The sequence below is a fragment of the Xenopus tropicalis genome, chromosome 4 (assembly GCF_000004195.4).
Source record: "Xenopus tropicalis strain Nigerian chromosome 4, UCB_Xtro_10.0, whole genome shotgun sequence".
Classification (NCBI taxonomy): domain Eukaryota; kingdom Metazoa; phylum Chordata; class Amphibia; order Anura; family Pipidae; genus Xenopus; species Xenopus tropicalis.
Window position 1 is genome coordinate 26917351 of NC_030680.2, and position 27520 is coordinate 26944870.

A 27520-nucleotide genomic window follows, 5' to 3' on the forward strand; every position below is an offset into this window, starting at 1 on the left:
TTAGAAATAAGGTACAGATATGGGACCTGTTATCCAGAATTCTCGGGACCTGGGTTTTTTTTGGATAAGGGGTCTTTCTGTACTTCAGATCTCCTACCTTAAGTCTGCTAAATAAATATATAAACAATAATTAAGCCCAATAGGATTGTTTTGGCTACAATAAGGATTCATTTGGATCTTGGTTGGGATCAAGTACATGGTTCTGTTTTATTATTACAGAGAAAAAAGAAACCATTTTTAAAAATGTGAATTATTTGATTAAAATGGAGTCTTTGGGAGATGGCCTTTCCATAATTTGGAACTTTCTGGATAATGGGTTTCCAGATAAGGGGTCTGATACCTGTATTACTTTTTTGAAAGTATTAGCATGAAATGAAAGGATAAAACATTTGCTTTTTTGGATTTTTGACACAGTTTTTTTTGTGCAACAATTCGAAAATGTAACAGTTTTGCAAGTTTTCTGCGACTTCTTCCCGCGCGTACTTTTTCAGTTTAGACATTTTTTTTAATTAAATGTCAGACATTCGTGGGAATAAGTTTTTTCGAATTTGTAAAAAGAGAAAAACAAGAAATGTTAAAGAGTTCTAGTAAATCTGCCCCTTAATCTACATAACTTTGATTATTAAAAAAAAATTCAAAGCACTTTTTGTATGTAATAAAAATGATATAGATTTCATGTTTTTTTTTTAATTCTTTCACAGGTTGTTGCGAGTACGACATGACAACGTATACAACATCACAGCCAATTTACAGTACCCCTGATAAACTGGGAGGATGTAATTATGCCAGATGTGAGAATGGAACAATTGTAAGATATACTACAGATGCCCCTTGCACACATACAACTTCCACTCCAGTTACTACAAGTATTACTACTACATCAACATCCACCATTACCCCAGGTATATCAATATTAATCGCTTTTAAGCTGTTAACATTAAAAACCGGGTATACTGCTATACATAGATATGTTGGAAATATTCTAGGCATGTACAAGTAGAATGTTGCTAAGTCTGATCATTTTACATCTTGCAGATTGTTATTACTGTAAATTGACCAAATGGATTGATGTAAGCTCTCCAGAAAATAAAATAACAGCAGATATTAAAACCTTTGAAAACATCAGAAACAATAATGTTCCCATTTGTGAGAGTCCAATGACCATTATGAGATTAGATTGTAGAGTAAAAAATTCCAAATTGTCATCAAAACATTTTAAACAAAGCCAAAAATGCAACATGCAAGAAGTTGGTCCGCTTTGCCTAAATGGGAAAAAATCTCAAAGATGCAAAAAATATGAAATTCAAATTCAATGCTGCTACAGGAATCAATCCATCACAACAACATGTTCAATGACTACATCACCTACAACAAGTCCAACAACAACTTCAACAACACCAAGTCAAACAACTACAAGTCCAGAAACTACAACAAGCCATTCAACAACGACAATTCCAGAAACGACAACAAGCTATTTAACAACAAGTCCAACAACCACAACAACAATTCCAGAAACTACAACAAGCCATTCAACAATGACAACTCCAACAACCACAAGCCATTCAACAACTACAACAATTACAGAAACTACAACAAGCCATTCAACAACTACAATTCCAGAAACTACAACAACCCATTCATCAACAAGCCATTCAACAACTACAAAGACAACTCCAACAACGACAACCCATTCAACAACAAGTCATTCAACAACTCCAACAACCACAACAATTACAGAAACAACTACAACCCATTCAACAACTACAACAATTCCAGAAACTACAACAACCCATTCAACAACAAGTCATTCAACAACTCCAACAACCACAACAATTCCAGAAACAACTACAAGCCATTCAACAACTACAATTCCAGAAACTACAACTCATTCAACATTAAGTCATTCAACAGCTCCAACAACTACAACAATTCCAGAAACAACAACAACAACCCATTCAACAACAAGTCATTCAACAACTCCAACAACCACAACAATTCCAGAAACTACAACAACCCATTCAACAACTACAACAATTCCAGAAACAACAACAACCCATTCAACAACAAGTCATTCAACAACTCCAACAACCACAACAATTACAGAAACAACTACAAGCCATTTAACAACTACAACAATTCCAGAAACAACAACAACCCATTCAACAACAAGTCATTCAACAACTCCAACAACCACAACAATTACAGAAACAACTACAAGCCATTCAACAACTACAACAATTCCAGAAACAACAACAACCCATTCAACAACAAGTCATTCAACAACTCCAACAACCACAACAATTCCAGAAACTACAACAACCCATTCAACAACTACAACAATTCCAGAAACAACAACAACCCATTCAACAACAAGTCATTCAACAACTCCAACAACCACAACAGTTCCAGAAACAACTACAACCCATTCAACAACTACAACCATTCCAGAAACTACAACAAAAAGTCATTCAACAACTCCAACAACCACAACAATTACAGAAACAACTACAAGCCATTCAACAACTACAACAATTCCAGAAACAACAACAACCCATTCAACAACAAGTCATTCAACAACTCCAACAACCACAACAATTCCAGAAACTACAACAACCCATTCAACAACTACAACAATTCCAGAAACAACAACAACCCATTCAACAACAAGTCATTCAACAACTCCAACAACCACAACAGTTCCAGAAACAACTACAACCCATTCAACAACTACAACCATTCCAGAAACTACAACAAAAAGTCATTCAACAACTCCAACAACCACAACAATTACAGAAACAACTACAAGCCATTCAACAACTACAACAATTCCAGAAACAACAACAACCCATTCAACAACAAGTCATTCAACAACTCCAACAACCACAACAATTCCAGAAACTACAACAACCCATTCAACAACTACAACAATTCCAGAAACAACAACAACAACCCATTCAACAACAAGTCATTCAACAACTCCAACAACCACAACAGTTCCAGAAACAACTACAACCCATTCAACAACTACAACCATTCCAGAAACTACAACAACAAGTCATTCAACAACTCCAACAACCACAACAATTACAGAAACAACTACAAGCCATTCAACAACTACAACAATTCCAGAAACTACAACAACCCATTCAACAACAAGTCATTCAACAACTCCAACAACCACAACAGTTTCAGAAACAACTACAACCCATTCAACAACTACAACCATTCCAGAAACTACAACAACTCATTCAACAACAAGTCATTCAACAACTCCAACAACCACAACAATTCCAGAAACAACTACAAGCCATTCAACAACTACAACAATTCCAGAAACAACAACAACCCATTCAACAACAAGGCATTCAACAACTCCAACAACCACAACAATTCCAGAAACTACAACAACCCATTCAACAACTACAACAATTCCAGAAACAACAACAACAACAACCCATTCAACAACTACAACAATTCCAGAAACAACCACAACCCATTCAACAACTACAACCATTCCAGAAACAACAACAAGTCATTCAACAACTCCAACAACCACAACAATTCCAGAAACTACAACAACCCATTCAACAACTACAACAACCCATTCAACAACTACAACCATTCCACAAACAACCACAACCCATTTCACAACTACAACAATTCCAGAAACTACAACAACTCATTCAACAAGTCATTCAACAACTCCAACAACCACAACAATTCCAGAAACAACTACAAGTCATTCAACAACTACAACAATTCCAGAAACAACAACAACCCATTCAACAACTCCAACAACCACAACAATTCCAGAAACAACAACAACCCATTCAACAACTACAACCATTCCAGAAACAACCACAACCCATTTAACAACTCCAACAATTCCAGAAACAACAACAAGTCATTCAACAACTCCAACAACCACAACAATTTCAGAAACTACAACAACCCATTTAACAACTACAACAATTCCAGAAACAACCACAACCCATTTAACAACTACAACAATTCCAGAAACAACAACAAGTCATTCAACAACTCCAACAACCACAACAATTTCAGAAACTACAACAACCCATTCAACAACTACAACAATTCCAGAAACAACTACAAGCCATTCAACAACTACAACTATTCCAGAAACTACAACGACCCATTCAACAACTACAACGTCAAGTCCAACAACTACAACATCTACATCCACTTTAGAGACCACAACAAGTATTACAACTACTACATCAACTTCCACCATTATACCAGGTATTTTTGTCAATCTCTTTAAATATATTTTACTTTTAAACATAGTTACATACATAGGGTTGAAAAAAGACGAGAGTCCATCAAGTTCAATCCCTCCAAGTGAACCCAGCTCACACAAACCTATACTGACCTATCTATACACTCACATACAGACCCATACTGACCTATCTATACACTCACATACAGACCCATACTGACCTATCTATACACTCACATACATAAACCTCATATGCCAACATCAATACTAATTGTAGATTGATGCCTTGTATATTATGCTTGTTCAAGAAATCATCCAAGCCCCTTTTAAAGGCATAAAAAGAATCTGCCATCACAACATCACTCAGAATGGCATTTCACAGCCTCACTACCCTCACTGTAATAAAACACCTACTCATAGGCAGAGGATAATTTTTTTCTTTAGGAGGCTAAAGATGGGCCATACATAGACTGACCTAAAGTTAATGTGAGACTTTGTGGATTCGCTGCTGGTGTAAATAATTAACCTCCCAACTACCTCTTGCGGTTCCCACTGACTTCCAGGGATACTGTGCAAAAGTACAGATGGGAGTGCTTTTTTTTACCCTAAAATATCAAGGGGCCAATTCACTACAGGCCGAAAAAATTAGTGATATTTATAGCATGTGTTAAAAATATTACCACTTCTTATATTTTGAGAATTAATGATCGATTCACTAAAAGGACACTTGTCTGAATTAAGTAGCAATGTTATTGTCGTTATTTATCTGGCGATTACATATTTTTAAGCGATATTCTAAACCATGCGATATATTTATGCGTTATTTCGTAGCGAGTGATTTTAGCGCACGCTATTACGCACGTAACCGTTACTTTCTAAAAACTACTGTTCTGAAAATTACCACTTCCCTGAAAACTAGTGGATGCATCACTCTATACTTAAAAAAATCTAACTGCAAACTCCATCTTGTCACCACAGACAATCACCAGCTGCAATGTTGTTTAGTAACGCCTACTCCTGGAAGGCGTTAAGTTTCACAGTAATTATTGCCACATTTTATGTTTTTAACGCTTCAAATATGTCTGTGACTTATGTGTTAGTATTATTTCTATTTGATAATTACCTCAATGCGATGCATGCGAATAGTAACGCATGCAAAATGATTTTGATGAGTCGGTACTTAATTATCGAACATATCCATTTTTAACGCATAAAACTATGCATTAAGCATTAACGACCTTTATTGAATCAGCCCCTGAGTATTCATACATGCACTTCTGTGTGGGGTTCTCCATCCATTTGTGTTTGTTATTAGTTAGCTTAAAGGGGTAGTTCACCTCCATTTGGTATTTCAGCAGCTATCTGGTTGCTAGGGTCTTATTTACCCTAGCAACCAGGCAGTCGTGTAAGCGAGAGATGGGAATAGGAAGAGTTAAGGGGCCTGCATGGAAAAATAAGTAATTAAAAGTTACAACAATAAAAAAATTGTAGCCTTGCAGAGCTATACTTTTTGGCTGACCCCCATTTGAAAGCTGGAAAGAGGCAGAAGAAAAGGCAAATTATTCAAGAACTATAAAAAAAATTAAGTAGGAAGACCAATTGCAAAGTTGCTAGGAATAGGTGATTCTATAACATGCTAAAAGTTAACTTAAAAGTGAACCTCCCCTTTAGATGTGTTTTCGTTAGTTTTATAGAGAGAGATGCAGTGGGTACTGACATCCCAGGCACATTATATACAGTGGGTACAGATGGCAGATATTCAGGCATAGCCTGACACTATAACACTGGCACTGATACACATAATTGTTCCCACTGTAACTAACTAGAAATGAACAAAACAATGACAAAAGTAAAAAAAAAAAAAAAAAATAGTAAGTGCATAAAACAACAAATATATAAAAGCACAATTAGCTTTTTCAGGGGGAAAGAGATAACTTACCATCCATCTGTTAAGATAGGTGATAGGGATATTATAGATGTAAGGTGACAAAAAACAATTTAATTTCAGCTAGTGACTCTAGAACAGTATATGGGATGAAATCTGCAGCAAAAGTTTAGGTTTGGTGAGGTTCTTAGGTAAAGGTTACAGCCTGCAGATTCTTATTTTCAGTGTTCATTTCTGCACTGCCTTTAGTTTGTAATATCTCCCGAGCCCTGTCTGCATCTGCGCCTTGATTGGTCAATTTTACTGTCTGTCAAGAAAGCTGTGCTCTGATTGGAGAATCCCAAGAAGAAAGTTCCAATCAGAGCACAGCTGATTACAGCAGAACCGGAGCTTGCAAAAACACAAGAAGATTTTCTGATGTTAAGGGTTTCAGGACTTTGCAGAAATTGAGTTGTTTTTTTAAGGTGCCAAGCAGGTTTGGGGAGGCTTTGCCTCCCCTAGCCTTATTGAAAATCCGCCTATGCATCTACTCTGCTTCAAATGAAAGTTCAGTTTCTCTAATCTATACGAATAGCCCCTGGTGCCCCTTTTTATGCAAGACAGCACTTTATTTGCTTTAGTAGCCACTGAATGACACTGCCTGGAATTAGACAACTTGTTACCTCCAAGATTCTATTCGAATAAGGATCCCCCCAAAACACTACCATTTCATTTATAACTTGCATTTATATTATTTCTACCAAAGTGCATAACTTTACACTTTTTAACATTGAACCTCATTTTCCATTTTACTGCCCAGTTTTCCAATTTTGTCAAATCACTCTGCAGCATCCTGCACAATTTAGTATCATCAGCAAAAAAAACAGTACTTTATGGGGTATGCGGTGATGTTGCCCAGGGCAACCAATCAGCAATTAGATTTTTAACAGTTAGAAAATCAAAGCAAAGCATCTGATTGGCTGTAATGAACACCATCACTGGTAATGTTTTACTCCACTTTTTACACAGCATGATAAATATACCCCTTTATGTCCATCTCCAGGTCATTAATAGACACGTTAAATAGCAAAGTACCAAGGACAGAACCTTGAAATACTCCCCTAACAACACTGATCCAGTTAGAAAATGTTCCATTTACCACCACTCTTTGTAATCTATCCTTCAGTCAGTTCTCTATCCAAGTACAAATGTTATGTTCCAGGCCAATATTTCAAGTACATAACATCCACTGCCATTCCAGCACTGAGCTTACTACTCACCTTCTCATAAAAGGCAATTAAATTAGTCTGGCAAGATCTGTTACGCATAAAACCATGTTGGCACAAACGTATAGTATTGTGATTTGCAATGTATTCAAGTATCCTATGCCTTATTTCCCCTTCCAAAAGCTTTCCTACCACTGATGTCATGCTAACAGGCCTATAGTTCTCAGGCTGAGAATAGGATCCCTTTTTGAATAACGGAACCACATTAACAATTCACCAGTCCCTCAGCACCATGCCAGACCTCAATGAATCCTGAAAAATTAAGTGAAGAGGTTTGCTAGTCATAGCAATAAGCTCATTTAATACCCTGGGATGAATACCATCCGGTCCTGACCTTTGTTAAATTTTACATGTTCAAGTCTGTTTTTAATTTCTTCCTGAGTGACCCATGCGTCAGTAGTTATATTATTAGAATTGGGTCTATTAAAATAGAAGCCTTCATTAGCTGGCTCCTCAGTTATGTAGATTGATGAAAAAGTATTTTTCACTGTACTCATCGACAAAGTGACCCCCTGCGATAAGGGTCCCACCCCTTCTTGCTTCATTTTTTTACTATTGACATATTTAAAAAATCATTTTGGATTCCTTTAACTCCTTGTTGCAATACCCCTTTCCATCTCTATTTTCGCTTGCCTGATAGCTTTTTTGCTTTATTTGCTTCTTTGTACCTGATGAAAGTTTCTGCTGTCCCAGCTAACTTGAATGTTTTAAAAGCATGTCTATGAAGATTTTCATTCATCCAGGTCATGGTATATCTAGTATAAATAAATCTAAAGCAACTGGACTTGTTAAGTAATCATTGAAGACGTTTCACTACTCATCCGAGCAGCTTCTTCAGTTCAACTGACTGATTGGATTAGTGGAAGAGTATATATGCTGAGGACTTCCCATACCAGTCAGTTGAACTGAAGAAGCTGCTCGGATAAGTAGTGAAACGTCTTCAATTACCGAACAAGTCCAGTTGCTTTAAATTTATTTATACAAGATATGTTTTAAAAGCATGTTTTTTCTTACAAACCTCATCACTAACACTTTTATTCAACCATAAAGGTTTGGCTTTGATACGCATTTCCTTGCTTACAATATTACATTTTCCTTCTGTGTTTAACCAAGTGAAAAGTCTTTTTCAGTTGATACAGTGCAGAGAAACTCTTATACTGTCAAAGTTAGCACATCTAATATTTAGTGTTTTAGATAATCCCTTATAGAGCAGTCTCAAAAGAGACCATAGGGTTGATTCACTATAGGACGATAAGTTTTATTGCACGTTTTTTTGCGTTAAAATTGACGCAAAAAAACCACGCGATTCGCTAAAGTATTAATGCATGCGTTAAGTCACATATCACGTGCGTTAAATTTCGCACTACTGCATGCGTTAATTTTAATGCATGCGTTAATTTGAGTACCGAAATAATACTAACACATGATTCGCAAACACTTAGACGCGCTAAATATCACATTTGTCTGTGTGAAAATTAACACCTACTTGGGGCAGGCGGTAATTATAGAAAAGTACAGTTAATGAGCTTTTGGCAACACAATATGGACTTTGCAGTGTTATTTATTCAAGTCTGTGTTGGCCCTAGAGTGATGCAGCCTCCAGTTTGCAGGGAAATGGGCATTTTCAGAAAAGTAGTTTTACGAAAGTAATGCCGTGTATGGCTAATATAGTGTGTGTTTTTTCACACGCGACAACTATTTGTGCGCGATGCGTTGATTAGCACACTTTCCGTCAAATACCGCACAAAAATCTTCACGACTTAAATAACGCAAACAACATCGCGTCTAAATTAACTCATATATACATTTTTAACGCATGCTATAAATAGCGCACGTTTTAACGCACTTTAGTGAATCAACCCTCATGTATGATCACCGTTCCCTAAATGCTCACCCACACAAATGTTAGACATAATATTTTTATTAGATATCACCAGGTTCAAAAGAGCATCATTCCTTGTAGGTTCTTGAACTGCCTGATAAAAAATGTAATTTAGAATATTTACTAACCTACTAGCTTTTCTGGCTTAAGGTAGAAATAGCACAATGTTTATAAAAGGCAGCTAACTTTGCTAATTTTGCAGATTGCTATTACTGTAAGTCGACTGAATGGATTGATGTAAGCTCTCCAGAACACTACATAACCGGAGATATTAATTCTTTTGAAAATTTAAAAAACAATAATATGCCCATTTGCGAGAGTCCGATGACTATTACGAAAGTTGATTGTAGAGCAAAAGATTTACAAAGACAAAGATGCAACATTAAAGAAGTTGGTTCGCTTTGCCTAAATGGGAACACATCTCCAAGTTGCCATAACTATGAAATTAAAATTCAATGCTGCTACAGGAATCAATCTATCACAACAACATGTTCCATGACTACAACAATCACAAGTCCAACAACCACAAGCCATTTAACAACTACAACTATTCCAGAAACTACAACAACCCATTCAACAACTACAACAATTCCAGAAACAACAATAAGTCATTCAACAACTACAACAATTTCAGAAACAACAACCCACTCAACAACTTCAAGTCCAGAAACAACAACAACAACCCATTCAACAACACCAACAATTTCAGAAACTACAACAATTCCAGAAACTACAACAACTCATGCAACAACTACAACAATTCCAGAAACAACAACAACTCATTCAACAACCACAACCCATTCAACAACTACAACAGTTCCAGAAACAACAACAAGTCATTCAACAACTCCAACAACCACAACAATTCCAGAAACAACCACAACCCATTCAACAACTACAACAATTCCAGAAACAACAACAACAACCCATTCAACAACTACAACCATTCCAGAAATAACCACAACCCATTCAACAACTCCAGCAACCACAACAATTCCAGAAACTACAACAACCCATTCAATAACTACAACAATTCCAGAAACAACAACAACGCATTCAACAACCACAACCCATTCAACAACTACAACAGTTCCAGAAACAACTACAACCCATTCAACAACAAGTCATTCAACAACTCCAACAACCACAACAATTCCAGAAACAACCACAACCCATTCAACAACTACAACAATTCCTGAAACAACAACTCATTCAACAACCACAACCCTTTCAACAACTACATCAGTTCCAGAAACAACAACAACCCATTCAACAACAAGTCATTCAACAACTCTAACAACCACAACAATTCCAGAAACTACAACAACTCATTCAACAACCACAACCCATTCAACAACTACAACAGTTCCAGAAACAACTACAACCCATTCAACAACTCCAACAACCACAACAATTCCAGAAACTACAACAACCCATTCAACAACTACAACAATTCCAGAAACAACAACAACCCATTCAACAACAAGTCATTCAACAACCACAACAATTCCAGAAACAACCACAACCCATTTAACAACAAGCCATTCTACATCTACAACAATTCCAGAAACAACAACTCATTCAACAACCACAACCCATTCAACAACTACATCAGTTCCAGAAACAACAACAACCCATTCAACAACAAGTCATTCAACAACTCTAACAACCACAACAATTCCAGAAACTACAACAACCCATTCAACAACTACAACAATTCCAGAAACAACAACAACACATTCAACAACTACAACAATTCCAGAAACAACAACAACAACCCATTCAACAACTACAACAATTCCAGAAACAACAACAACAACCCATTCAACAACAAGTCATTCAACAACTCCAACAACCACAACAATTCCAGAAACCACAACAACCCATTCAACAACTACAACCATTCCAGAAACAACAACAACCCATTCAACAACTACAACAATTCCAGAAACAACAACAACTTATTCAACAACCACAACCCATTCAACAACTACAACAATTCCAGAAACAACAACAACAACCCATTCAACAACAAGTCATTCAACAACTCCAACAACCACAACAATTCCAGAAACTACAACAACCCATTCAACAACTACAACAATTCCAGAAACAACAACAACACATTCAACAACTACAACAATTCCAGAAACAACAACAACCCATTCTACAACTACAACGATTCCAGAAACAACTACTACTACAAGCCATTCAACAACAACAACCCATTCAACAACAAGTCATTCAACAATGACAACAATTCCAGAAACTACAACAACCCATTCAACAACTACAACAATTCCAGAAACAACAACAACCCATTCAACAACTACAACAATTCCAGAAACAACAACAACACATTCAACAACAAGGCATTCAACAACTCCAACAACCACAACAGTTTCAGAAACTACAACAACCCATTCAACAACTACAACCATTCCAGAAACAACCACAACCCATTCAACAACTACAATTCCAGAAACAACAACTCATTCAACAACCACAACCCATTCAACAACTACAACAGTTCCAGAAACAACTACAACCCATTCAACAACAAGTCATTCAACAACTCCAACAACCACAACAATTCCGGAAACAACAACAACCCATTCAACAACTACAACTATTCCAGAAACAACTACAACCCATTCAACAACTACAACAGTTCCAGAAACAACTACAACCCATTCAACAACAAGTCATTCAACAACCTCAATTCCAGAAACTACAACAACCCTTTCAACAACATCAAGTCCAACAACTACAACATCTACATCCACTTCAGAGACCACAACAAGTATTACAACTACTACATCAACTTCCACCTTCATACCAGGTATGTACTTGTCAATCTCTTTTAATACTTTTGTATGTATGTATGTTAGAAATATTTCAAGCAGGTAGAAAAAGCACAATGTGTTTAAAAGTCAGCTAACTTTGCTCATTTTGCAGATTGTTATTACTGTACGTCAACTGAATGGATTGATGTAAGCTCGCCAAAACATGACATAACTGGAGATATTGAATCTTTTCAAAACATTAGAGACCATAATATTCCCATTTGTGAGAGTCCAATGACTATTACAAGAGTTGATTGTAGAGTAAAAGATTTCATATTTTCATCAGAAGAATTCAAACAAAGCCAAAGATGCAACATGCAAGAAGTTGGTTTGCTTTGCCTAAACGGGAACAAATCCCAAAGATGCAATATCTATGAAATTAAAATTCGATGTTGCTACAGGAATCAATCCATCACAACAACATGTTCAATGACTACAACAACTACAACAAGTCCAACAACAACTTCAACAACACCAAGTCAAACAACTACAAGTCCAGAAACTACAACAAGCCATTTAACAACAACAACTCCAACAACCACAAGCCATTCAACAACTACAATTCCAGAAACTACAACAAGCCATTTAACAACAAGTCCAACAACCACAACTACAATTCCAGAAACTACAACAAGCCATTCAACAACGACAACTCCAACAACCACAAGTCATTCAACAACTACAATTCCAGAAACTACAACAAGCCATTTAACAACAAGTCCAACAACCACAACTACAATTCCAGAAACTACAACAAGCCATTCAACAACTACAATTCCAGAAACTACAACAACCCATTCAACAACAAGCCATTCAACAACTACAAAGACAACTCCAACAACGACAACCCATTCAACAACAAGTCATTCAACAACTCCAACAACCACAACAATTCCAGAAACAACTACAAGCCATTCAACAACTACAACAATTCCAGAAACTACAACAACTCATTCAACAACAAGTCATTCAACAACTCCAACAACCACAACAATCCCAGAAACAACTACAACCCATTTAACAACAAGCCATTCTACATCTACAACCATTCCAGAAACAACAACCCATTCAACAACCACAACAATTCCAGAAACTACAACAAGCCATTCAACAACCACAACAACAAGTCCAGAAACTACAAGTCACTCAGTAACAACAAGCCATTCAACAACTACAACATCAAGTCTAACAACCACATCAACAACATTCACAACTTCCTCTCAAGTCACTATTACTTCGACATCTGGAACAACTATTTCAACTGTGCCTACTACATCATTCACAACATCTTCCACATCATCTACACCTAGTACATCTACTTTATCTACAACAATCTCAACCACAAGCACAGAGACCACCACATCCGAACATACTTCCTCCTCTACTGTGTCATTGACAACATCAACTCCAACTACTTCATTTTCAACTGTAACCACATCAACAAGATGTTTTTGCCAAGTTGAGACAACCTTATATTCCAAGGGTAAGTAAATCAAATTTGACCATTTTTATTTTGGCCGCATAAACCTTTGGTCTTTCTTCTTCATGCAACTGCAATAATAGTAAAAACAGCATTACATTAAATATTAGTAATTATTTAGTAGTACGATTTACATACTCCAGTATTATTGTTAAGGTATAGTAATAGAGAGTCTTTGGTTTCAAAAAGAGAATTTGTTCCTTATGGGTCCTCATATACTACTGCCATTGCTGCAACTATAAGAGAACTAAATTGCAAACAATATTGACCCTTTGTGATCAATCACTTTGGATTAGTGGCAGGGGCAGTGCTACATGCTCCATCTTCCACCATTGAGTAGTCTGCATATGCTGGCCACTTTGCATCTTGTGCCTACTGGAGCTTCCAGTTTTGCATGTCTGACTGGTGTACAAGTTAGGGGAAAGTTGGGAACAAGAAATGGAACTTCTACATGCCTCCTCCCTCATGCACCCAGGAAAAGAGCTGTGCCAAATGCAGGCACTACTGTATACTGGAGAAAGATAAGGGTGCTCTATTTTAGAACTACAGCGTAGGTGCAAAATTTTGAAAACATGGCGACCTGCACCATTTTTTGCACTTTGCCCCTACCCTGCAAATGAAAAAGAGGCCAATAGTTTAATTTCACAGGCTGTGCAGATAGACATAAATCAAGGTTAAAACATGCTGACAGCAGTAGTCAGTCAGCATCATGGTTGTATTCTTAAAATAATATTACAACTTTTACCCAGCTCTTTATGGCCAACAGCTACATTAAGCGCAAAAGAAACCTCCAATAAGAACACCACCTGATTTGTGTACATTTAAATACATGTTTATTGTTTAAGCATAGTTTTCCCAGCACTGAACAAGTATACCCTATATCTCTATGTCTAATGTAATATTATAAAGTCAAAATTACATAATAATCTCATTTGCAATATAACAGTAGGATGACTGACATAGTGCTTGCTCCCTGGTGAATTCTTTCATTGATGATTACATTTTGTCAGTTGATTTCTAATTGGTGAATTGTTTTCCATATGTAATTAAGTTAATCGTCAACTTCTATAGAGAATAAGGTGTGAAGCTTTATTGCTTGGTTTAGTGTCTCTATAAACTCCAGCTGGCTGAAGGCTGGCTAGAAACTCTTTATAACACCTCCAGGGCTACTATTTTCTTTATAAACTTTTTATAAGAAGCTACAAGAAATCATATACTGATGTTCCGATTTTTATGAGGGGTGTTGCATCATCCATTTCAAGGAAAACTGCTTTGAATGTGAGAGTCATTAGTCTGAATTTTATCCTGGATGGTATACATGGATTGGCATGGCAGAGGAGGAGCAGTTGGAGAGGTGTATGAGCCTGGCAGCAGTATTCATTATGGAGAGGGGACAGTCTTTGGAGGGGAAGGCCAATTAATAGGGAGTTACAGTAGTCCAGGCGAGATATTAAGTGAATAAGAATTTTGGCAGCATCTTGGTTGAGAAATGATCGTATTTTGGAAATATTTCTTAGGTGAAAGTGACATGATTTGATAAGTGACTGGATATGAGGAGTGAAGGACAGGGCAGAATCAAGGATAACCCCAAGGCACCAGGCCTGGGAAGATGGGGTGATGGTAGAATTGTTAACCTTTTATAGAAACCTCGGGAACAATGTGGGTGTTGAATGGGGGAAAGAGAACCAATTCAGTCTTAGAGAGGTTTAATTTAAGGTAACGTTTGGACATCCAAGTGGGGATAGCGGACAGGCAGGAAGAGACACAAGTTAGAAGCTCTAGGTTGAGATTAGGAGAGATCTGAGTATCATCAGCATATAGGTGGTACTGAAAGCCAAAAGAATTGATTAATTTGCCAAGTGAGGAGGTATAGAGAGAGAAAGTAGTAAGGGGCCCAGGACAGAGCCTTAAGGGACCCCGAGTATATAAAGTAAAATGAAAAAGCTTTCTTCATAAGCTTTAAACATGCCGTTGTTTTTTTAACTCTGTGGGCCTTATTTTATTTAAAACCATATAGAATCCCTCTTTCAATCAGCATGAATCAACCTCACTAAAGAAATTAGATAATTTCTGCATAGGCCGTTTGTAATGGCCTCACACATTACTGGCACACTTTTGGGAATTAGCAGTGGTTACACTTTCTTTAGATTTTCTGTGCAGTTATTTGTTTTATGGACACAATGACTGCATCAGCACAGTTTGGCTATCCAGATTTCCATCCAAAATTACACATCCTTCAACTGTCCATGGTAAATGATACTAACAATAAATTATATTAACATAATTACATTAACATCTAATAGAAAATACTGTAATGGCAACTGTAATATCTGCAATGCAAACATTTTTAATACCTTTTTTAATTTTGGGATGTAGGTGAGCGTCTCTTTACAATTATGGACAAGGCTGGCTGTGAATATTATGCATTATGCAATGATACCTGCCAACCACAAAGATATGTTGGAAATTGTACCACGACAACCATCAGTACATCCTCTTCAACTTCATCAACAACTACAACTCCCACACCAACTACAACTTGTCTTATGTGGAAACCATCTGAATCATACCCTCCACTACCAGGGTCATCAACAGTTCCATCAAATAAAGAATCATCTTCAACTATATCACCTTCTTCACATGATAAAAGTGCATCAAGTTACACCATACCTGATATAAGTATATCATTTTCAACACCAGCATCAAGCGAAATACGCTCAACAAAATTAACAACTACTCCACCATCTAAAGAATCTTCCACTCCTGATTCAAAACAAATTCACTCTACCAGTGTTTCACATCCTTCACCTGATGTATCAGTCTCAGTATCAAGCACTGCATCATCTACACCTGGATCAGGAGACATACACTCCACAAAATTAATAACCTCTCCGCCATCTAAAGTATCCTCCACACCTGATTCAAAAGAAAGTCACTCTACCAGTGTTTCACATCCTCAACCTGATGTGTCAAGCTCCATATCAAGCTCTACATCATCTACACCTGGATCAAGTGACATACACTCCACAATATTAATAACCTCTCCACCATCTAAAGTATCCTCCACACCTGATACAAGAGAAGTTCACTCTACCAGTGTTTCACATCCTTCACCTGATGTATCAGTCTCAGTATCAAGCACTGCATCATCTACACCTGGATCAGGAGACATACACTCCACAAAATTAATAACCTCTCCGCCATCTAAAGTTTCCTCCACACCTGATTCAAAAGAAAGTCACTCTACCAGTGTTTCACATCCTCAACCTGATGTGTCAAGCTCCATATCAAGCTCTACATCATCTACACCTGGATCAAGTGACATACACTCCACAAAATTAATAACCTCTCCACCATCTAAAGTATCCTCCACACCTGATACAAAAGAAATTCACTCTACCAGTGTTTCACATCCTTCACCTGATGTATCAGTCTCAGTATCAAGCACTGCATCATCTACACCTGGATCAGGAGACATACACTCCACAAAATTAATAACCTCTCCGCCATCTAAAGTATCCTCCACACCTGATTCAAAAGAAAGTCACTCTACCAGTGTTTCACATCCTCAACCTGATGTGTCAAGCTCCATATCAAGCTCTACATCATCTACACCTGGATCAAGTGACATACACTCCACAATATTAATAACCTCTCCACCATCTAAAGTATCCTCCACACCTGATACAAGAGAAGTTCACTCTACCAGTGTTTCACATCCTTCACCTGATGTGTCAGTCTCAGTATCAAGCACTGCATCATCTACACCTGGATCAGGAGACATACACTCCACAAAATTAATAACCTCTCCGCCATCTAAAGTATCCTCCACACCTGATTCAAAAGAAAGTCACTCTACCAGTGTTTCACATCCTCAACCTGATGTGTCAAGCTCCATATCAATCTCTACATCATCTACACCTGGATCAAGTGACATACACTCCACAATATTAATAACCTCTCCACCATCTAAAGTATCCTCCACACCTGATACAAGAGAAGTTCACTCTACCAGTGTTTCACATCCGTCACCTGATGTATCAGTCTCAGTATCAAGCACTGCATCATCTACACCTGGATCAGGAGACATACACTCCACAAAATTAATAACCTCTCCACCATCTAAAGTATCCTCCACACCTGATTCAAAAGAAAGTCACTCTACCAGTGTTTCACATCCTCAACCAGATGTGTCAAGCTCCATATCAAGCTCTACATCATCTACACCTGGATCAAGTGACATACACTCAACTATATTAATAACCTCCCCACCATCTAAAGTATCCTCCACGCCTGATTCAAGAGACATTCTCTCTACCAGTGTGTCATATACTCCACCTGATGTATCAGTCTCAGTATCAAGCTCATCTACACCTGCGTCAAACAACACATTTTCCACAAAATTAGCAACTTTTACATCCGTTCCTGTACCCAAGAGTACACGTAAGTACTGATTTCAATTGAGAATATATCAAATAAAAGCTGTAGGTCTTAATTTGATAAGAGGTAAAAGCAGCTATTAAACATAGGAAAGAATTTCTGAGGTGGAGGTGAGAAAGGAGAATGAGTATGTGAATTCGTACAAAAATGTTATTCATTTGTAACCAGGTTTGTAGTTTTAGGCTTTCCAGGAGTTATGGAATGCTACCACTAAAGTGTAGGAGTTAAGATGTAAACAGTTATGTTTTGGTGTGTGATTTGTAGTCATCATGACTGATGATAAGAAAATTGAACCTTGTAAAAAATAGTATATAAAATATGTGTTGCTTGAATTCTTTATGGAAACAAGTAAATACAACTTAATGTATTTTTTCAACCTCTACTGCTTATACTCTATAAAAGGAAGAGCAGAAGGGTGAAATGCTTGGAGTTTTAACTTATAGTGGTCACAATTTGTAGAATCTCCATTATTGTAGAGTCATGGCACATTTTCTCAGTTTATCTACAGTAATATTAAAAATCCCAATATTGTACAATGGCTGTTTAAAAACACAAAACTAAAATCTCAGAATGTTTACTAAACAAACTTGTTTCCTCAAAGCACATGAATGTCAATGCTTCATGCCAAACTGCTCAACTGGCTTCCGCGTTGCTGCTGTGAAATCACGAATTAACTCCTGCCCCAATGTTACGTGTGGTGAGTGTGATTGTAGAACTATTTTACATATTGTGGGTATTGTATTTATGTATGCTAAACTACAAACTGAGATTCAGGTAATGTTTGTATATACAGTTGTAGGAATATGTTAGAAACATTTTGCTATTTCATATAAAATGAAAAATGGTTGTAAAAGTGGCTGTAAACCACTACATACAATATATAGATTCCAAGGATGGTACTAGAGAATTTGGTAATTAATTACAATACAGTATGTCATATAGCAATATATATTTTATACATTTTTGCTGTCAGCCACTACTAGCTGATAGCATATGGTTCTGATTGGGTTATATTATTTGTAGATAATAACTGTGAAGCACACTAAGGGGCTGATTTACTAATCCACGAATCTGAATGAGAAAAATTCCGATTGGAAAACGAACATTTTGCGACTTTTTCGCGGTTTTTTTTCGTCGCCGTCGCGACTTTTTCGTGACTGTTATGACTTGCGCGAATTGTCGCAACTTTTTCATAGCCATTACAAATTTTGTGAATTGTCGCAACTTTTTCATAGCCATTATGACTTTCGTGAATTGTCGCAACTTTTTCATAGCCATTACAACTTTCGCGAATTGTCACCGATCATTACGAAAAAACCGCATTCAGACGCTTTTCGGACGTTCGTGGATTAGTAAATGTGCCCCTAAAAGTTATGGTAGGATTAAAGTAAAGTAGTTATGGTAGGATTAAAGTAAAGGATGAAACTAAACCTTAAAAATAAATGTGGTTGGATTTTATATACTGAACTTATTGCACCAGCCTAAAGTTGTCGCAGGAGCTCCCTATCTTGAATTTTGTCAGTGACAAAAAAAGCAGAAAATGAGATTTGCTATATATACTGATTGTACAGGGCTTATTACTAAATTCTAATGCTAATTATACTGGTTTCCGAGCTGCCATGTAGCAATAATCTGTGTTATTTGCTAATCAGCCTTGTATTATATTTATATTCTTTATATACAGTATATTGTTTGTTGGTCCCTAAGCTCAGGTAAGTGACAGCAGCACAGAGCATGTGACTCAGCAGAAGAGAAGATGGGGAGCTACTGGGGGCATCTTTGGGGGCACAGAACTGCTCTGCTTAAGGGTTACCTTGGGCTGGTACAGAAGCCCACAATATGCAGGATTTCTTGTCTCTCCAGTGTCTGACTTCCTCTCTCAGAAACATCCTTAATTCCCATGGACAGAGTCTGCGCAGTTCTCTCCTCTCTTCTCTCTCCTGCCCCCCCCCCCCCCACCAGAATGCTAAGAAGCTCCCCTCCCTTAGGAATGTGTGATCTCAGCTATAAAGGCTAGAGACTGCAGGAAGGAAGCTACCTAAAATGGCAGCTGCTATCTTAAGCAAAAGAAGAAAGCTTCTGAAGCTGTTTGGTATGGTAGGTTTAGGTATGGTAGGTTTCATGCTTTCTGCAGAATAAATATATTGTTCTAGGTGGCACTTATGTGGCAAATTTATTGGCAGTAAAATGCTAAAATGACTTTCCTTCTCCTTTAAATGTAATATAATCTAGGTCTTTGTGGGACTTCCCTAAATAAAAAGCAGTATTCCTTTTTTTCAACTAATATTAAAAATAGTTACTGCTTTTAAAAAAGTAATGAGGATTCCCCACCAGACCCCAAATGTTTCCATGGAAATATATATAATGTAATATAATAACTAACCGTTTAAAAAATAGCCTAATGTATTGTTGCCATCCTGTTAACCAAGTCATTTGTTTTCTACTGTTTCCATCCTGCTAGCCTATTCTGTGCCTAATGAAAAGGTTTATTAAGAACACAGACAAATATGTTTTGAATGATGGAAATGAGTGACTTAAATAGAAGTTAAGTTTAGAAGTCATAGCTTTAATAAGTGAACCCAGAGATGTTTTTACAGTTTTTGTTGTTGTTACCAACAGTACCTGATGCTGTCTGTGTGCAAGGAACTGAAGTGTATCAGGTAAAGTATATTTTTGTATGGATATTAGTTTATAAGTTTATGGCTTAAGTTCCAATCTTCATTTTTATCTCGCCAAAACAACCAAGGATCAGACACCAATCCCAGTATCCCTTGTTGAACTCATATTGGATGGTTGCTGGTAGATGGTGTTCTACAGCTAATAGAAGGCTGACATTTGGGTAACTCCTTCCCTTCCACAGACTTTGAGGTTGGATAGTCTGGTATGTTGATGGCATTAGGATTTAACCACTAGTTTATATTAATGTTTTAATAAAGAAATAACATTTATTAAAAAAAAAAAAAAAAAGCAGGTGAAAAATAATTAATGCAATTACAGGTATAAGGATCCCTTATCCGGAAATCCGTTATCCAGACTCCATTATAAGCAAATAATTCTAATTTGTAAAAATGATTCCCTTTTTCTCTGTAATAATAAAAGTACCTTGTACTTGATCCCAACTAAGATAGAATTCATCCTTATTGGGGGCAGAACAGCCCTATTGGGTTTATTTCATGGTTAAATGATTCCCTTTTCTCTGTAATAATAAAACAGTACCTGTACTTGATGCTAACTAAGATATAATTACCCCTTATTGGGGGCAGAACAGCCCTATTGGGTTTATTTAATGGTTAAATGATTCCCTTTTCTCTGTAATAATAAAACAGTACCTGTACTTGATCCCAACTAAGATATAATTACCCCTTATTGGAGGCAAAACAAGCCTATTGGGTTTAAATGATGTTTAAATGATTTTTTAGTAGACTTAAGGTATAGAGATCCAAATAATGGAATGATTCCTTATCCGGAAAGTCCCAGATCCAAAGCATTCTGGATAACAGGTCTTATACCTGTAATATAAAAACACAGTATGTTAATTGGGAAGGAGAAAAAAAGCTAATTGTGTTCTAGATATTATATCATTTGTAAATAATTGTACATTAATGTCCTTTTTTTAAGGTTGGATCAAATATCCCACAACCTGCAGATTCATGTCGGAGATGTGAATGTTCTCAAGAAATGGACACAAGATCACAGTTCTATATAGTAAAGTGCCAACCAGTTGTGTGTCAAACAACCTGTGAAAAAGTAAGTTTCCCCTCTTGATTTTGTAATGCTGAATGCATATTTTCTATGCATTCAAATTGGTACAGTTCTAAGCTGTTAGAGGGGAACGGTGTTTTATTTACTAAACTTTAACTACAATTTCCTATTTTTTGTACTTTTCTATTTAAATCCATAATTAATGTAAACACCAGAAACTGTGTTATATGGATAAATGTCAATTGTTCTTGCTGGGATTCTATTTAAAGTTTTGCTCACTATTTTGAAGCATAATATGTTCACCACCAATTCACATCAGTTATAGCAATAGATACTTCTTGAATTTAGCTGAATAGTAAATTAGGGTTGCCACCTCCTGCCCGGTTTCCCAAATTAGGAAAAGCTGGCAGGACTCAGTCCTCATCAGCCAATCGGCAATCACCGTGTCATAGCCCCCCATGACATCATCAACTAACCTGCATAAATCCATATTGGTGGCAAAACAATCCTATAAGAACTGCTTTTTTTACTTAGTTGATAATCCTTAAAGCACCATGTATGCTAGACTTCTAACTTCTTTCTAATTAAAGCCTCAAGTAAAGACTGCATCTCAGAACACCTATATTACAATTTAGTTTTTTTAGGTTTCAATATTTGAATATTTTTAAATAACTTTTAACTTTTGGAAATTGTACTCCTTTTTCGATTAGGGTTATGAATACGTAATGAAAGCAGGACAGTGCTGTGGAGAATGTGTGCGTATCAAGTTAAAATGTACCATGATGGGAAATTTTGATGCCAATATAAACACAGGAAAATCAGGATATAATGGAAACACAGGAAGTTCAGAAAGCACAGAAGTCTCTGGAGGCACAGGAAGCAACGGAGGCTCAGGATACACAGGAAGCAATGGAGGGTCAGGTAACACAGGAAGCAATGGAGGGTCAGGTAACACAGGAAGCAAAGGAGGCTCTGGAAACACAGGAAGCTCAGAAAGCACAGAAGTCCCTGGAGGCACAGGAAGCAATGGAGGTTCAGGATATTCAGGAGGCAACGGAGGGTCAGGTAACACAGGAAGCAATGGAGGTTCAGGATACACAGTAGGCAACGGAGGGTCAGGTAACACAGGAAGCAATGGAGGTTCAGGATACACAGGAAGCAATGGAGGTTCAGGATACACAGGAGGCAACGGAGGCTCAGGTAACACAGGAAGCAATGGAGGTTCAGGATACACAGGAAGCAATGGAGGTTCAGGATACACAGGAGGCAACGGAGGCTCAGGTAACACAGGAAGCAAAGGAGGCTCTGGAAACACAGGAGGCAATGGAGGATCTGGAAACAATGGAGGCTCTGGAAACACAGGAAGCAAAGGAGGCTCTGGAAGCACAGGGAGCTCAGAAAGTCCAGAAGACACTGGAAATTCAGAAAATAATGGAAACACAGGAGGCAAAGATACCAGAAACACAGTAATAGACCTACAGGTAAACTGGTACACAAATGACAATGAATTGTGAATAACCCTCAATGTAGAAAGATCTTTAGCACAACTACAATAAGGGGTACTGCTGCCAGTCATTAAAGGTTTAAGTGGGTTCCCACAGTTTGGTGGAGTATTAGGCATTGTTTTGCCTAATATTTCACCCAACTGTGGGAACCCACATGAATGGCATCAGTACCCCTTATTGTAGTTGTGCTAAAGAGCTTTTCAGAGTTGTGGCAAATCAATCACACATTAATGGTGTTTTAACAAAAATTGCATTTGTTCATACACATTGGGCACAATAGCAGTAGATGCAAATATGCCATGATCTCAAAAATACTGAAGTTCTTCAAAAATGCTATTTTACATTTGTGGTGAGTCCTCCGGTTGTTTGTCTGCTGCTTCCTTGTGTTTACCTATGATTTTTCTTCCTGGATTCCACTGAGCAGCCAATTAGTTTGTGAGAAGGGTGGGAGCAGGTTATAGTTTGACATCCATACAGGTCTCTCTCCCGTGGTACAGCAGGCTTGTTCACATTGCCTTCTTGATCTTTGTCTTTATCCTTGGTGTAAGCATACCTAAACATATTTAGGGTGCCTTGGCATAATCAAATGCTGATCATCTCACATCAAAGAATCCTGGTGAGATCATCAGCAGAGAGCAAGGCACACATTCACTGGGATTATAACAACCCTCAATAGATCTTTTCCATTCCATATTTGTAATGCATAATTGCCACAGTTAATTATTTATCATATACGTACTCTTGGCTAAATCTTAAAAAAAATGTAACTAGTATCTACACCAAACATTTATTGATTTTGTATTTTTATCTTTATTCCATAGATTGGTGAAATATTTCACGTACCTAATAACACTTGTGCATATTATGAGTGCAGAGAAGTAAATGGTGTTGCCGTCCTCACCAGGGTGGAGAAGGTTTGCCAGCCATTGGATATCTCCCTATGTGATATGGTATGTTGATATTTTACTCTGTTGTACAGTATATTAATGCATACCATTTTTTGTATGCAAGGGTAGAGTAAATCATTTTTTTTGTGATTTGTTTCAGAGTACTCTCACATATGATGCTGACAATTGCTGTAGGACATGCACACCTAAAAAACGTAAGTAGGATTAACTCATGTCTGCCCCCACTCAACAGTTAACATGATACAAAGTTTAGTTATCACACTTTTCTGTGACATACAGTATTCTGAATGTGAACCCCAACCATTGTTTGACTCCACCTTTGTATAACTCATTTCAAAAGCTCAGAATCATTTCACTCATGTCTGCTTAAAGCTCCATTGTTCACCTCCAGAAACAGTTTCCTCAATGTTTCCTTTCATTCTTACTAAAAGAGAAATAAGTAGATAATTGGACCATTAGGTCCATACTGCTGTATGGGTTTAAAAAAACTTGTTGGATTGAAATGATGAATGTCTAAGAAAACCTATACCTAAATAATAGTTTTTAGAGAGAACATCCAGTAGTACACTGTTAAAAAGTTACATAGGGTTGAAAAAAGACCATAAAGCTCAACCCTTCCAAGTAAACCCAGCACACACAAACTATACTGACCTATCTATACACTCACATACAGACCCACTCTGACCTATCTATACACTCACATACAGACCCATACTGACCTATCCACTCACATACAGACCCACACTGACCTATCTATACACTCACATACAGACCCATACTGACCTATCTATACACTCACATACAGACCCATACTGACCTATCTATACACTCACATACAGACCCACTCTGACCTATCTATACACTCACATACAGACCCATACTGACCTATCTATCCACTCACATACAGACCCATACTGACCTATCTATCCACTCACATACAGACCCATACTGACCTATCTATCCACTCACATACAGACCCATACTGACCTATCTATACACTCACATACAGACCCATACTGACCTATCTATCCACTCACATACAGACCCATACTGACCTAACTATCCACTCACATACAGACCCATACTGACCTATCTATACACTCACATACAGACCCATACTGACCTATCTATCCACTCACATACAGACCCATACTGACCTATCTATCCACTCACATACAGACCCACACTGACCTATCTATCCACTCACATACAGACCCATACTGACCTATCTATCCACTCACATACAGACCCATACTGACCTATCTATACACTCACATACAGACCCACACTGACCTATCTATCCACTCACATACAGACCCATACTGACCTATCTATACATATATATCTATCACATACATAAACTATATATACCAATATTAGTACTAACTGTAGATTTCTATTATCTTACTATATTAGGAAAAGTATAAGAATGGCAAAGAAATACATTAGTAGGTCATTACTAAATTGTATCTTTTCTTTTAGAATTAATAGTAACGCCCCCTCCAGAGGTCATAGAAGACTGCAGTGTGCGTAAGAACGTCACAGTCCTGGAACAAAATGACTGCATGCTTGAGGTGGAGCTATCTTACTGTGGAGGACCCTGCATGGGATCATCAATGTAAGTTACTTATTGAATGATTAATTAATTATGTTTGTATGTATTCTATAATGGCCACAGCTATGTAATACCTAATTATTAGTTTAGTTATGAGCAACATCAAATTTAAATTCTACAAGCTAAATCTATGACCAGATCAAAAACAAAAAACTTCTATAAATAAAACTCAATGCCATTCATTCAAAAGCTTACATGTAAAATTATTATAAATAATACTAATCAATACAAAGTATTTAATAATTCTCACCAACACTTGTCATTTCCCAGTGCTTTATTTATATTACTGTACTGTGTAATGTTGTGGGCCACACCATCCTTGTACCCTAGGCAACCCCCGGTCACCTCAGCCCTGCACCTGCCATGCTAGACAAGCAGGAGGGGCAAGAGAGTGCTTACTAAGGGTAGGCAGAAGAAATACCTGCCTGGTGCCCCCGCCATTGTTGCACCCTAGGCCTTCTGCCTACTCTTAGTTGTTGCCCTAATATTTGCAGCCTACCATCAAAGTCCATACCCTGGTTACATAGGGTTGGAAAAAGACCAGAGTCCACCAAGTTCAACCCTTACAAGTAAACCCAGCACCCACAAACCTATACTGACCTATCTATACATTCAATTTAAGTAAATGCATTAAAATGGAGTAACATATATATAATGAACAATATTGTGAACGCATAAAAAAGAGTCTTAAAATTGCAAAGATTAATAATAAAGATGTAAAAACTACAGTATTACAAGGGTAGCTTGAAGAGAAGATACGTGTCAGTAGAATAACAGTAGGGGGATTGGCCAATGGTCTAGGACAGTAGATTTGAAGTCGGCAACAGGCAAAGACCACATTTGGTTACCAGACCAGGGAAAGCAGTGTCGTGCAAGGACAGCAGTGTGGATGTCTTGCATTCTTGCAATAGAACAACCCCCCCCCCCACCCCATTTGCTGCAACACTTTCAGCCCCACCAAACTTTGCTATTTAGCAGCTGGGAAAGCAAAAATAAATTAGATATACTGTAGGAATCCTTTTCTTTTGCTTTCTTGTTATTGCTTGAATCACCAGCCTGTTATTAATATATGTATTAATTGGTTTTAATGCTACTTATAAATTGTATTGCAATAACCTGTTATTAGTAATAAACCTGTTTAAATGAGGTGCTTAGCTTCATCTCTTTTCAAATGCGCCTTAAATAGCACCTTCAATTTTATCTGTAAATTGTGAATATTGTTTTTTCAGTAGATCACATGAATTTATTTGTCCATAGGTATTCAATGGCATCCAGTGGATTTGACAATAAATGTTCATGCTGCAAAGAGATGGAGTTTGTAACAAGGAATGTGGAACTGCTGTGCGCTAGGGGAAGGCGCCAGGCCTACAGCTATGTTGATGTGCTGAGTTGTGGCTGTGCTGGAGCAGTTTGTACTCCTCAGAACAACCCAAATTAAGGCCCAATCCATAGAATAGTCAGCAGATACAATGTAATGGAACAGCAGGTTGACATTTTCCTCAAAACAAAGAGAGCAAGGACTGAAACGTAGAAAAAATTATGTATAACCCACATAACATATACCACTCTATTCTTTGTGATTTTAGAACATAAGCCAATCATTCTAAGGATGTGTAATGAAGTGCAAACTTCGTCTAGATAATAGCCTTACCAGACTTAGACTGCTTAGTCAGACTTAGCTACATTGCTCTTTTAAGCCAGAATATAATAATGTGCCTTATTATCAGTTCTCTTGCTATTTCTTTTGTAAAT

At 37.3% G+C, this 27520-nt stretch overlaps 1 protein-coding gene and 1 long non-coding RNA gene across 2 annotated transcripts in view; both read left to right on the plus strand.

The window, feature by feature from the left end:
* Nucleotides 1–27520, plus strand: part of LOC100498539 (mucin-5AC) — a 61724-nt gene extending 34204 nt beyond the window's left edge. The window contains exons 29-44 of the mRNA XM_031900756.1: nt 702–808; nt 1325–1701; nt 3853–4263; nt 9740–10398; nt 10840–11333; nt 11645–12114; nt 12271–13563; nt 16072–18041; nt 18640–18735; nt 20658–20698; nt 21657–21785; nt 22451–23221; nt 24067–24195; nt 24293–24347; nt 25636–25771; nt 27026–27520. Coding sequence (XP_031756616.1) covers nt 702–808; nt 1325–1701; nt 3853–4263; nt 9740–10398; nt 10840–11333; nt 11645–12114; nt 12271–13563; nt 16072–18041; nt 18640–18735; nt 20658–20698; nt 21657–21785; nt 22451–23221; nt 24067–24195; nt 24293–24347; nt 25636–25771; nt 27026–27206 — 7319 coding nt within the window. The 3' untranslated portion in view covers nt 27207–27520. The remainder of the gene's footprint in view (nt 1–701; nt 809–1324; nt 1702–3852; nt 4264–9739; nt 10399–10839; nt 11334–11644; nt 12115–12270; nt 13564–16071; nt 18042–18639; nt 18736–20657; nt 20699–21656; nt 21786–22450; nt 23222–24066; nt 24196–24292; nt 24348–25635; nt 25772–27025) is intronic.
* Nucleotides 11988–12310, plus strand: LOC116410333. The gene is made up of 2 exons (XR_004222297.1): nt 11988–12114; nt 12231–12310. It is a non-coding gene; the product is annotated as an uncharacterized LOC116410333 (long non-coding RNA).